The sequence below is a fragment of the Anguilla anguilla genome, chromosome 13 (assembly GCF_013347855.1).
Source record: "Anguilla anguilla isolate fAngAng1 chromosome 13, fAngAng1.pri, whole genome shotgun sequence".
NCBI classification, from domain to species: Eukaryota; Metazoa; Chordata; class Actinopteri; order Anguilliformes; family Anguillidae; genus Anguilla; species Anguilla anguilla.
In genome coordinates this window covers 3,045,169-3,060,000 of record NC_049213.1, presented here as the reverse complement: position 1 = coordinate 3,060,000, position 14,832 = coordinate 3,045,169, and the positions used below count along the sequence as shown (strand labels likewise).

Below are 14,832 nucleotides of genomic sequence, written 5' to 3'. Positions count from 1 at the left end.
CCGCCCACACACGCCCAAATACAGGGCCTCCTGCCCCGCCCACACACCCAAATACAGGGCCTGCTGCCCCGCCCACACACCCAAATACAGGGCCTCCTGCCCCGCCCACACGCCCAAATACAGGGCCTGCTGCCCCGCCCACACACCCAAATACAGGGCCTCCTGCCCCACCCACACACCCAAATACAGGGCCTCCTGCCCCGCCCACACACGCCCAAATACAGGGCCTCCTGCCCCGCCCACACACGCCCAAATACAGGGCCTCCTGCCCCGCCCACACACCCAAATACAGGGCCTCCTGTCCACAAATACAGGGCCTCCTGCCCCGCCCACACACCCAAATACAGGGCCTCCTGCCCCGCCCACACACACCCAAATACAGGGCCTCCTGCCCCGCCCACACACGCCCAAATACAGGGCCTCCTGCCCCGCCCACACACACCCAAATACAGGGCCTCCTGCCCCGCCCACACACCCAAATACAGGGCCTCCTGCCCCGCCCACACACCCAAATACAGGGCCTCCTGCCCCGCCCACACACGCCCAAATACAGGGCCTCCTGCCCCGCCCACACACACCCATATACAGGGCCTCCTGCCCCGCCCACACACCCAAATACAGGGCCTCCTGCCCTGCCCACACACCCAAATACAGGGCCTCCTGCCCCGCCCACACACCCAAATACAGGGCCTCCTGCCCCGCCCACACACCCAAATACAGGGCCTGCTGCCCCGCCCACACACGCCCAAATACAGGGCCTCCTGCCCCACCCACTTTCCAAATACAAGGCCTCCTGCCCCGCCCACATGCCCAAACCTCACACACACACACACACGCACAAAAACACACACACATACCTACCCACACACACACACACACACTGGGCCTCATTATACCTTCACCCAGGGGACCTATGCCTGGTCCTGGATAGCCACAGGGTCTGCAGGTTTGTTTTTTCCTTAAATTATAGACATTTCAGGCCCAATCAAGCTGATGAGCGCTAGCTTTGTAATTAAAGGCTTTCATTGGTCAGTTAAATGCTGAGTGACAGCAGAACCCTGCAGGCTCTGTCCAGTCAGGACCAGGGTTTGCCATCCCTCTCCTTCTCTGTGTTATAATTTAAATGATCATACTGTAACAGTGCCAGCACTGCAGTGATGACTAACAGAAGAGGGTGTATGTTTCTCTGCAGAAACGGCTCTGTTGCCCTTCCTGACTGTGCTGTTTACGAAGTGGGTGGAAACATCGGTAGGTTCACGACAGAAACCCGCCGCTTTGTTTACAGAATCAACATTAAGTGTCAGTGCAGTCGCTGCGGTATTCTCTGTGCGCGTGTGACCAGGGTTGGGATGAATTCCTTTTTAATTCAGCCAGTTCAGTAAATTGAATTGAAGTTTAATTGATGGAGTGTAAAGTAGGCATCATCCTCTGTGAGGGTATTACAGTTGAATGAAGTGAATTTCAGCTGCGTTTCCTGAAATGACTGCACTGAAATGGAAGTGAGCCCAGACTGATACTTGTGAAAGAAGTCTAGCTAGCAGTGAGGGTGTGGCTGTGAGGGTGTGGCTGTGCGTGTGGGGCTGTAGGGGGCGTGGCTGTGAGGGTGTGGCTATGAGGTTGGGGCTGTAGGGGGCGTGGCTGTGGGGGTGGGGCTGTAGGGGCGTGGTGGTAGGGGTGTGCCTGTGGGGGTGTGGCTGTAGGGGTGTGCCTGTGGGGGTGGGGCTGTAGGGGCGTGGCTGTAGGGGGTGTGGCTCTGAGGGTGTGGCTGTGGGGGTGTGGCTGTAGGGGGTGTGGCTCTGAGGGTGTAGTTGTGGGGCTTTGATGGTGCGGCTGTGTTGCCATAGCGAAGGCGCTGACCTGTGGTTCCCTGCAGGGGAGCACTGCCTGGACCCCGAAACGCACCTCCTGGACCTGAACAACAGCAACCCCGGCGGGGAGTGGGTCATCCGGCTCAAACCTCCCAACAGCAGGGGGCTCTAGAGAGCAAGGAGACTTCCCGCTCCGCCCCCACCCCCCTGGGACCTGTCACCGGGACGTTTGACACGCCCCCCCCCCCACCCCCCTCACCTCCCGGGGAGCATTCAGCTGGCCTTGTTGCTCTGGGGCAAATGAGGGGGGGGGTGGGGTCATTTTTTGGGGCGGAAAAGGTCTCTGTCAAACACAAGGGAGCAGAACTCAGACGGGCTCCGCACATCCCTGACCAGCTTCTTCAGTCTGTTAGAGCAGACAGCTCTTTACTCTCATACACGCACCCTTACACATACACACACATACACACACACAAACACACACCCTTACACACACACACACACACACACACACAAACACACACCCTTACACACACACACACAAACACACACCCTTACACACACACACACACACAAACACACACCCTTACACACACACACACACATACACACAAACACACCCTTACACACACACACACACACGCTTACATACACACACACAAACACACTCGCACATACACGCACACACACACAAACACACACACACGCTTACATACACACACACAAACACACACACACATACCCTTACACACACACACTAACTCCCCATACACACAGAACGGCTGACTTATGGGGACCTGACGGACAGACCGGTGTGTTGACCTCAGCACTTATGTCATCCTTGGAGGGACACGCCTCTTTACAGGGACCTGACCCGAGGAAGCTGGCCTTCCTCCCCCTCCTTCAGTTTTTGCCGTTTGAAGGACTGAAGAGCAAACGTGCTGGGATACTGCGTTGAGCAATGCGCTGTATATGGCTGAATACTCGTGGTCATGTGCGTTTTTGCTAATGAAACTAGAGCGATTTGTGAAGACTCGCCTTGCTTTGCAGAGCACGTTTTCTTTTAGACATCGCTCTGCATATCTTTTTGTATATTACTCAGAAAAAACTACTTTCAGAGTTTCATCATGATGCATTTTAATGAATGTTGCAACTACATATATAAATCTACAATTTCTGAAGTAAGCAACATTAGACTGGAGCAACTTTCATTTTTGTGGCAACCCCTTGGTGTATGTAAATAGTCATTTTCATACAGCACATAATAATGTGCAAGTGCACACACATACACATACGCACACACGTACACACACACACACACACACATACACCCCTCCCCCCCATGCACACACACTCACTCATGCACACACACACGCACATCCCCCCAACACACACCCCCCCCCCCCCACATACACACACATGCCCCTCCACCACACACACACATACTCCCCCAACACACACACACACACAGTATAGCAGTTCAGCAGCATGTGTGTATGTATGTACTCTGTAGGATGATGGTGAAACTGAACTGTAGCTAATGACGCGCTGCAGAATCTTTCCCATTGGCTGAGTCCGGATGGCACGGCACCATGGGACATATTCTGATAAAATGGGTGAGAATGCAGGGGTGCCTGGGTGGGGGCGAGCAGTGGGGGGGGGGGGGGGGGGGGGGCAGTGAGGGGGGTGGGAGGTGAGGGGGGGGGGGGGGGGGTGACAGGCCTGGCTCACATCTCCCCAGCCCTCTGGGTCCATCTCTGGCCGTAAGGCACAGTTCACTGCCTACACACAAAGCACAGAGAACACGGCCTTCTGCTGACCTTAATGAGCAGAACTAGGTCACCTTTACAGTGACTGCAGTCCTGCCCACTCCACATGGAGCCCCTTACACACACACACACACACACACACACACGCACACACACACAGACGCACGCACGCACACATGCACACACACACACACACACACACACACACACACAGACGCACGCACGCACACATGCACACACACACACACACAGTCACACACACACACAGTCACACTAACACACACACTCACACTCACGCACACACAGTCACACTCACGCACATACAGACACACGCACGCACACACACACTCACACACAGACACACAATCGCACACACAGTCACACTCACGCACACACAGACACGCATGCATGCACGCACACACACACACACTCACGCACACACACAGACACACGCACGCATGTGCGCACACACACCCCCACATGCACACACACATGCACACGCCCTATTTTAAACACACACATTTTAAATACTACCCACCCCTGCTTGCTGTGTAAATCGCTGGACCTCATCCTCAGAATGCTGGCCTGCATTTGACTGTTTTCTTGATTAAACCTGTTTATATTACTGGTCCTGAATCTGTTTCCATGTCAGTGGAAGTCAGATATGCTCCTCAGATCCGGCAAAAAAAAAAAAAAAGTATTAAAGAGTATTAACTTGATATGGATGACAAAAAAAAAAATACTGCAGTGAAAATATTCAAAAATCAAAAATATAGCTTATTTTATTTTTATTGAATGTCCCCTGCAGAGTTTCAGGATAGTAGAGTGCATTGGTTCTTGAGATTCAGACCAGAGCCTGCCCCCTACAGGGCAGAGGGGGGAAAGTCCTGGTTCAGAAAGTAAAAAATCAATATTTTGTTCCAATCACCTGGATTTCCTCAATAGCACAATTCTTCAGACAGGAGCTGGGAGTAATTAGTGAAATCAGCTGGGCTGAGTTCATGGGTGGAAGAAACACGTGGCGGGAATTTTACTTTCTGACCCCTGGACCGTCCCCCTCTGCTACAGGGGGCCATAAATGAATTGCCGGGTCTTAGGAGAGGACACAGGAGCTGGCTTCCTTACAGACAGGGGATGTAAGGGACCAGGGTTCTTTGTTGGTGTACCGACAGTATTCTCTGAAGTATGGTTCATGGACTATAAGATTAGGTGTCAGTTGTAGATCGTCTGTATGGTTCTATCTGTATACAGTAATTCACGTAATTTCTGTAATTGGCAGTATTCAGTATATCTGTTCATACTGTTTACGTACTGTATGTAATACAAACGTTTTCTACTTTTGTGCCAGAAAAGATTTAGGTATGCATGTTAATGTTTCTTTTGTATAAAATGTTTTTTTAAATATAATCAATTAAAAAAAAAGGATAAACTTTGGACTTGCTGTGTTGACTGCTCGCAAGCTACAGTGACGGAGGATCCAGTAAAGCAAAGATACACAGCCCCAGAAGAATGGCTACAGCCGCCATGTTTATCCACATTGAGAATAACAGTGTAGGGCATTTTTATACTCAGTATATATGGCAACAGCCCTCTCTGTTTAAACTCCTCAATGAGTCACTGAATTAGCCACCGAAAGGCCACACTCCCACGTCTCATTGAGATGGACCTGCCAGGACCAAGCGCAGGTCTTTTCATGGGTGGAACTGTGATGTTACACACAGAGAACAGGAGGGAGGAGAGAGGGGGGTGCACACAGTTCACAGGCCCTCTGTCACGGGTGCAGAAACGTTACAGCGCAGACCGTGCAATACGGTGAGCAGTCTTTTCTCTGTCGTTTCTGCAGTCGGTCGCTTAAAACTCCCATGGGTGATGAACTCTGAAATGTGCGTGTGTGTGTGTATGTGTGTGTGCAAGTGTATGACTGCAACTGTGTGTGTGTGTGTGTGTGCACGTGTATGACTGCAACTGTGTGTGTGTGTGCACGTGTATGACTGCAAGCGTGTGTGTGTGTGTGTGTGTGTGTGTCTCTGTGTGCAAGTGTATGACTGCAAGTTTGTGTGTGTGTGTGTGTGTGTATGTGTGTGTGCACGTGTATGACTGCAAGTGTGTGTGTGTGTCTGTGCATGTACGTGTGAGTGTATGAGTGCACATCTATGAGTGTATGTATGTCTGTGAGAGCTTGTCTGTGTGTGCATGCATGTGTGTGTGTGTGTGTGCGTGTCTGTTTGTGTGTGCATGTGTGTCTGTGCATGCGTGCGTGTGTATGTGTGTCTGTGAGTGCTTGTCTGTGTGTTTGTGCAGCTCTGTAATGTACACTACAAGGCCAAAAGTATGCGCACACCTGACATCCAAAATTTCATCCAAAATTATGGCCACTTATATGGGGTTGGTCCACCCTTTGCTCCTATAACAACCTCTACTCTTCTGGGAAAGTTTTATACCAGATGTTGGAGCATTGCTGCTGGGATTTGCTTCCATTCAGCCAGAAGAGCATTAGTGAGGTCAGGCAATGAATTGGCGATTAGGCCTGGCTCGCTGTTGGCTTTCCAATTGATCCCAAAGGTGTTTGATGGGGTTGAGGTCAGGGCTCTTCCACACTGTTCTTCACTGACAAAACCATTTCTATATGGACCTCACTGTGTGCCCGGCATTGCCATGCTGAAATAGGGGGCGACATAGCTCAGGAGGTAAGACCGATTGTCTGGCAGTCAGAGGGTTGCCGGTTCAAACCCTGCCCTGGGCGTGTCGAAGTGTCCTTGAGCAAGACACCTAACCCCTAACCCCTAACTGCTCTGGCGAATGAGAGGCATCAATTGTAAAGCGCTTTGGATAAAAGTGCTATATAAATGCAGTCCATTTACCATGAAACAGGAAAGGGCCTCCCCAAACTGTTGCCACAAATTTGGAAGCATAGAATTGTCTAGAATGACATTGCATTAAGATTTGCCTTAACATAACATAAAACAACATAACGTAATATAATGAGGAGAACAGGCCGTTCATTAGAGAGTATCTAACACTGTATCAAGCCTAGTCTTGAAAGAGTTTCTGTCTCTACCACGTGACCTGGTGGGGTATTTCACACATTGACTACTCTGTGTGAACAAATTCTTCGTAATGTCTGTATGGAATCTACCTTTTGTTAATTTCCATTTATGTCGCCTTGTTCTACTAACAGAACTCAACCTGAAGAATCTCTTGTAGTTCACTTTGTTGATCCCATTAATGAATTTAAAAGCCTCCATCAAATCACCTCTGAGCCTCCTTCTACTAAGCTTTGCAAATTTGACTAATGTACTTTCTATGTCCTTGTTGAGGTCATTGATATAAATGAGGAAAAGCAGTGGTCCCAGCACTGATCCCTGTGGGACTCCACTTCTAACAGCTCCCTGCTCAGATAATGTCCCTCCTACTACTCTTTGTGTTGTACCCTGTAGCCACTTCCAAGTCCACTCTGAAATACGTCCTCTAATTCTTCATTTTACTAACAAGTCTCTCACGTGGAACCTTAATAAATGCCTTTTGGAAATCTAAGCAGATAATATCACATGCCTTGTTATAATCAAAAAACTTGGTAGCTTCTTCAAAGAATACCAGAAGGTTTGTCAGACACGACCTTCTCTTACGAAAACAATGCTGGCTATCCCTTAGGATGTTGCTATTTTCAAGAAATACTTCCAATTTGTCTCTAATAATAGATTCCAGTATTTTACATGTGATGCAAGTTAAACTTACAGGCCTGTAGTTTCCTGGATCAGTACGGTCCCTTTCTTATATATTGCCACGCTTCCAGTCCTCAGGTATTTCTCCAGTTTCTAAGGACTGCCTAAAAATACCTGCCAATGGTTTAAAAATTATCTCAGCTTTCACTGGAACTAAAGGGCCCAGCCCAAATGACGATAAACAGCCCCAGTCCAAGGGGTGACCAGATATTTTTGGTCATATAGCGTACCATAGAGGAAGAACTGCCCTGCTGCCGCCCCAGTGGGGACTTGAGTCTCACCCTCCAGACCGAAACGCAGTCAGGAACCAGGACGGGGAATTCGTCTCCACGCGTCCTGCAAACTGAAGTTAAAAACGTGAGAAAGGCTTAATGGCTTAATGAGCCACGGCAGACTTCAAGGCCTGAGCAACAAATTCAGAAACAGTGGGGCTCGGAGGCACGAAACAGAAATAATTATCTGCATAATTATAATTATTATGAATGAAACAGGAGAGCAGCACCAGACCTTCTGTTTGAATTGCAGAACTGTCCACTTCTATCCAACGGGACAGCTGGAATTGTACATGAAGAGGAATACAACTCACATATTTAAATCCATTCCCATAAATGCTATGTGCTATGCTAAAACTTCTAAAAAATATTGTATGTCTAGATGTTATTAGAGTAAAATGTTTCAAAATCCTTCAGATTTCACAAATCATTACTTGTTCTGTTTCAAACTGAACTGTTTCATCCCTGGCAAATATTACTGGGCTTGTCTTTAAGAATATACACGTATTAAAATGCATTTTGTATTTTATTATATTTTTCAAAACTCTATATCACAAATAGCCTCTGTATTGCATATTCCCCTAGATATGTGAATCTGATAAATTACATATATACAATAATAATAATCACCATCATTCTTATTCCAACAATAATCAATATCCTTACCATCATTATCATAATAATGCGATTGATCACTTTTAGATGTAACACAGTGGAATTTAATAAATTCCAATTTGCTGTTTAATGGAGAAAAAGAAAGGATATTCAGAATGAGTATTAAGGATAGCCGGAATTCGCCATGTCATTTACAAATCACCAACGTGCCGAGATAAGCACCTTCATTCCCCTTTCAAACACAGCACTCAGAGAAAGAGTGTTAAATCTTTTTCATTTCCACCAGTACAGCAAAACCTCGGATCACAGGATCGCAGCTCAGGCGCCATGGGGTGGGAAAGCACCCCACTGCCCCGGAAGAGTTCCTGTTCAGATCTGAAAGAGATGTACGCTGCGACGGCAGGAAGTGCTTTCTGAGTCTCTCGCTGGAGACCCCACATCGCTGGTTCAGCAGCTGGACCTTCTACACACAGTCCCCACGATCCGGGCCCGATGAGCGGACCGGGCCTTTGTGTGGGCAGGAAGCTGAATCTCTAATGGACAGGGAGCAACAAGCCATCTTCCCAAACCGGTGTTTAAGCTCCATCACAGAGTACTGACACAGTGGGCTGTGTATCTACACATACAGCGTCCTCAAACAGGCTGTTACAGCCCAGTAACACGTGGGGACTTCGACATACTGTGTGTGTGTGTGTGTGTGTGAGTGTTTAGGTGTGTGTGCATGTGTATGTGTGTGTGTGTGTGTGTGTGTGTGTGTGAGTTTTTGTGTGTGTGCATGTGTATGTGTGTGTGTGAGGGTGTGTGCTATTAAAGCTCATAAATAAATATAAAAGTGATTAATTAACCAATAATTGATGTATTTCGTAGATGATGTCACTCACAGAGGTTGGAGACGAAGCGAACTGAGAGATGGGGTTTTCAGTTTGGGGGGGTGGGGAGAGGGGGGGCGCAGTTGTGTAATGTCTAAAATTAACCCCCCCCCCCCTCGTTCTCTCTCCCCTCTCTCCCTCCCCGCATTGGCAGGGGTGGAATTTCTGTTTATCTGCAGCATCCAGGCCCGCCGTCTCCTAGCAACGTGCCACGGATCATTTATCCGCCGGCTCTCCGTCTTTTTCCGTCTCTCTCCTGACACTCCCACGCCAGCTGTGCATTCCCGCGCTTCCGAACCGTGTTCGGAGGGGATGATAATGCCGCACGTGCTTCCGTACGAGCAGTCGCACACTTTAAACAGAGCCGCGCGGAAACGGAAAACCATAACGTACCCGTTAAAACGCAAACGCACATCAGTTCGCTTCAGAAATTTGTGTCACTTTCGCGAACTCGTGCACAGCAGACGGGGAAGCCGATGCGTGACGTAGCTCCGTGGAAAAGCCTCGCGGAAAAGCAGCGTTCTGACTAATGAAGCGGATAATGAACAGGACGCTATCCGGAGAGTGGCAGGCTCAGAAATGCCTATTATAAATGCGCATCTGCGAAAACCACAACACAGCCAAAAACATTCTCCATAAATTAAATTATCTATGTGCTTTGACTCAAGCTTCAAGAGAGAAGAACATTTTCCGGTTTAACATCCCAATAAAATTACAAATAAAAATATGCATGGAGGAATTAAAAAAGCCCTAATGAAATAGCAAATTTAAAAATAAATTAATTTATATTTGGAAACACTCTCTGAAAGCCCCATGAAGAAGCTTCAGGAGGAAGCACCCTGGGGTTTGTAGTTAAATCGTGAGCTGGGATGTGTCTCAGTGCTGTGTCCTGCTTGCAGTCTCCTTGCCTTGAAGCGGCGCACATGCCAAACGCATTTCTGTGCCCTCGTCAGCACGGGACAGCTCCGAGGTGTTTGTGACACTAACCCCGGGCCAATGTGACCAGTCCTCAGCCCGCCCTCACATGCCATCCCCCCCCCGGGCCAATGTGACCAGTCCTCATCCCCCCAGCCCCTTTCACGCGAAGGCTCATCAGAACCGACGGAGCCAGAGCCGCTCTGAGCACGGAGAATGGGAAAAACACGCAGGAGACTGACCAACACTGGCTTAAAGATTTTCTGTGTCTTGGAAAACAGGCTGATATCGACCCCCTCAACCTGTCAGCACTAATCTAAAGGAACGGCTTAAAGAATGTATTTAACATCATCTGGACTACACACCTGTGTGTGTGTGTCTGTGTGTACATATGTGTGTGTGTTTGTGTGTACATATGTGTGTATGTGCATATGTGTGGGTCTGTGTGTGTGTGCGTGTGGGTCTGTGTGTGCGTGCGTATGTGTGTGTGTCTGTGTGTGTGTGTGTGTGTGCGTGTGTGTATGTGTGGGTGTGCATGTGTGTGTGTGTGTATGTGTGTGTGTGCGCGTGTTTATGTGTGTGTGTGTGTGTCACAGACCTGGTTCAACCACATATTTGAAATATTTAACTCTTTAGGTAAAAAAACTGAGCAATCCAGCAGATCATAAATTCTGTCATTTTATTGTTGTCAAAGTGATGTAGTTGACCCAGTTGTGTTATGCAGCGATGTGCGTATGTGCATGTGTGTGATTAACCTTCAGAGGCAGAGACCCCCCCCCCCCTCCCCTATGCCCCCACATGCAGCGCAGCTCAGGGCTCCAACACCCCCCTCCCCCCACCACCCGAGGAGGGGTGGTGCCGTGGGGGCGTGAGTATGCCCCCCCCCCCGGCACGTGATCCACACAGCTGCTGACGGGCACGCAGATCGTGACTTCGCCCCCGCGTGGCTCATGATTTGCCCCGCCCCCCCCGCCCCCCCCGCCCCACTCGAGCGCCCCACTCCGCCCCCGCCCCCTCCTGCACGCGTCACCGCAGGCCGACTGATCAGAGAGGAGCCCGCCCCATCTCCTGATCTTTTCCGGGGCTTTCCTTCGCCAGCCACGCCCAGGAGGGGGCGGGAGATGCCCTCCCGTCAGTTATGAGGCGACGGCGGGTGAGCCTACAGCTCCCGCGGCCACTGGGGGGGTCTCGCGTGCTCCTCCACCCTCCTGAGATCCAAACCCGAAAGTGAGACTGACAGCGACTCCGCAAAGATCCTCAGACCCATCAAAGATGCTCAGACGTCTGCCTGACATTAACATGCACATACAGTATCTATACTGTCCTTATTTTAAGACATAAAATATTAATATATGGAGATAAAGGCATAACAACATAAGAATAGGAAAAATTTGTAGTTATAGCACATCACTGTAGGAATGTTGTACTGCGCGCACATTTGAGCTTGTATGCTCTGTTTTCAGATTGCTCTGTGAGAGAGGGAACATATGTTTTACCTTTTCACCCAGTAGCTGCAGTACTGTGTGCCACAGCCAGGGTGCAGTGTTGCCTCGGGTCATCTCTGATAGGATTCCCTCCAGCTCCCTGCCTACCCTCCAGCCGACTGTGTGAATGCTCCTTTCTGCCACCCAATTACTGTGTCCATGGCAACTATCAGGGAATATGGCCGCCAGTCAGAGCTTTACTATTACCAGGTCACAGACTGGCAACACATCTTCCTCCCATTCACCCCCCCTCTCTCCCCCTATCTCTCTCTCCCTCTCTCTCTCGCTCTCTCTCTCTTCCTCTCTGCCTTGGCTGCAATATTCTTGCTCTTTCTGGCCCAAAGCTAAACAGATAACCATGGCAACCAATTTAAGGCAATTTCGATGAGTACGTATTAGCCCCTAGTCGCAAAATTATCTCAGAAAATTGAAACATTTGTGTGTCCTCCCCCCCTTCGCCCACTTCCGCCCACATGCACACAGGAACATGCACACACAAACGCACACACATGCACACACACACAAAGAGAAAAAATAATTCTCTCTGAAGACTGGTACTGCATTTAGCAGATAAGATTCTGTATGAAAACTACTTTGCAAACATTCCCAGAAAAAGGCCTTTTCCTGAGAGAATAGTGAAGAGCAATGTACGTGTGTGTGTGTGCGTGTGTGTATGAGTATGTGCGTGTGTGTGTGTGTGTATGTGTGTGTGTGTGTATGAGTGTGAGTGTATGTGAGCGTGCGTGTGTGTGTGTGTGTGTGCGTGTATGAGTGTGAGTGGGTGTGAGTGTGTGTGTGAGCGTGTGTGTATGAGTGTGTGTGTGTGCGTGTGTGTGTGTGTATGTGTGTGAGTGTGTATGTGTGAGTGTGTGTTTGTAAATGTGTGTGTATGAGTGTGTGTAAATGTGTGTGTATGTGTCTGTGTGTGTGAGTGTGTGTGTGTGTATGAGTGTGTGTAAATGTGTGTAAATGTGTGTGTGTATGTGTGTGTGTGCATGTGTAAATGCGTGTGTGTGAGCGTATATATGAGCGAGCGTGAGTGTGTGTGTGAATAATCCAAACTTACATTATGTTTAAGGATAAAAAATAAAAGGACTAAAATACTTTCAATAACAGGGATCCTGCAGGATTGAGTTTGATAACTGGGGATGGCAGGACATTTAAAGACCTACCAAATAACCTGATTGATTTATTTGTCTTTGTTCAAATAAATTAGTCATATAGATTATCACAGCAATACAGTGGTAGTTTTGAAAGGCCCATGGTCCGCATATCAATCTCTGTCTTTACGTAAGTTTAATTGGACTCATTCCAATGAGTCATTCTGAATCTGTAATAGACTGTATTAATGGGCAGATGCCAGTTTCAGGTTCTTAAATACTGGACTGTACCACTACCAGTGGCTGTTGCATTGGTTGTTTTGGTACGTTTGTGGTGCTGTTGTCTCCGCAAACGATTCACTTGCAAAAATAAATAATAATAATAATAACATTAATAATAATAATTATTATTATTATGTACAGTACATAGCACAGAAAGTGCTGCACAAAAGTAAAATAAAAATATAACATAGTACAATATAAAACAGTAACGCTAAAATGATTTTAAATGAAATATAAAACAAGATACCGAGCCAGAGGCCCTGATCGGATACCAAATAGAGATTCAAATAAAATGGATCATTAATCTCTAAATGCTAAAAGATTTTGAGCCGTTATTTTTTTCAGCTGGTGAAATAACGGGAAGAAAGTGATTTTCTATAAAAATGTAAATGTGTTGGAATCAGGAGGGACCGGACGCAGCTGACCCCTGACCCCCGACCCCGACCCGACCGGGAGGCGGCCAAATCCCCGTGCGGTTATTCCGCCCGTGACCTCTGGAGTGGGCGTCGCCCCGCGGGATCACAGAGCGCACAAGGCCGCAGGGACAGCCTGATTACAGGTGTGAAGAGGCACCAGCAACCAAGGCTCACCTGCTTTCGGAGCCCCGCCCACAGCGTTGGCCCCGGCAACGGCGTCGTGAACGGCCCTGCTCGTTCCTCTGAGAGTCAACATCCTTCTGGCACTTCATGAGCACTACATAACTCCTTCATAAGCCTTAATAAACCATAATAAACCTTCATAAACACCACACAGGCATTCATGCACACTTACGTCAATAACGCAAACAGGCACATATGTGGTGCTTGTCGCTACCCATGCCACGGTGATGTGACTTGCTGCATATGTTGACATAATAACATGCCTAAAGAACAGCTGAGGATATTGACAGAAAAGCATTTATGAATGCCTGTGTGGTGCTCATAAAGGTGCTGCATTAATAAGGAGTTATATCGCTCGTCTGAAGGGTCATTCACAGAAAGTGTTAGCCAGCTTTCCACTCAGTGATATCTCTGCTTTGCTTGTTTGATGACTTTCTACACAAGTAAGCAAGTTGATATAAAGAGCAGGACTCTCCCTGAACCCACTCAGAGGAGGCTCGCACTTATGGGAGATGACTAAGTGCAGCTCCATTCAGCAGACCTGAGTCACTCTATTGCACGGGAGAAAAATGGGATTCTGCTCAAACCCAGGAACGCCTCAAACATTACCACCATAAGCCCCTCCTCCTACAGGCCTAGAGTGGCTATAAAGCCAGAGCAACTCTGACGATAGCAAAGCTAAATCCGCAAAATTGACGATAACAAAGCTAAATTTGCAACACTGACGATAACAAAGCTAGATCCACAACTCTGACGATAGCAACGCTCAATCCGGAACACTAATAATAGCAAAGCTAAATTTGCAACACTGACGATAGCAAAGCTAATCTGCAACACTGACGATAACAAAGCTAAATCTGCAACACTGATGATAGCAAAGCTAAATCCGCAACTCTGACAATAGCAAAGCTAAATCCGCAACACTGACGATAGCAAAGCTAAATCCACAACTCTGACGATAGCAAAGCTAAATCTGTAATACTGAATACAGCAAAGCTAAATTAGCAACTCTGATGATAGCAAAGCTAAATCCGCAACACTGACGATAGCAAAGCTAAATCCGCAACACTGACGATAGCAAAGCTAAATCGGCAACTCTGATGATAGCAACGCTCAATCTGGAACACTAACGATAGCAAAGCTAAATTTGTAATACTGACGATAGCAAAGCTAAACCCGCAACTCTGACAATAGCAAAGCTAAATTAGCAACTCTGACGATAGCAAAGCTAAATCCGCAACTCTGATGATAGCAACGCTCAATCTGGAACACTAATGATAGCAAAGCTAATCTGCAACTCTAACGATAGCAAAGCTAAATTTGTAATACTGACGATAGCAAAGCTAAATCCGCAACACTGATGGTAGCAAAGCTAAATCCGCAACTTTGATGATAGC

General features: G+C 47.9%; 1 protein-coding gene across 2 annotated transcripts in view; it reads left to right on the top strand.

Moving 5' to 3' along the window:
* The window catches only part of LOC118210787 (rho GTPase-activating protein 40), a 43,133-nt gene extending 40,835 nt beyond the window's left edge, over positions 1 to 2,298 (top strand). For both annotated transcript variants that reach the window (XM_035387219.1, XM_035387218.1), the window contains exons 14-15: positions 1,193 to 1,248; positions 1,874 to 2,298. In XM_035387219.1, the coding sequence (XP_035243110.1) occupies positions 1,193 to 1,248; positions 1,874 to 1,980 (163 nt within the window). In that variant the 3' untranslated portion in view covers positions 1,981 to 2,298. The remainder of the gene's footprint in view (positions 1 to 1,192; positions 1,249 to 1,873) is intronic.
* Positions 2,299 to 14,832: the final 12,534 nt, after the last annotated feature.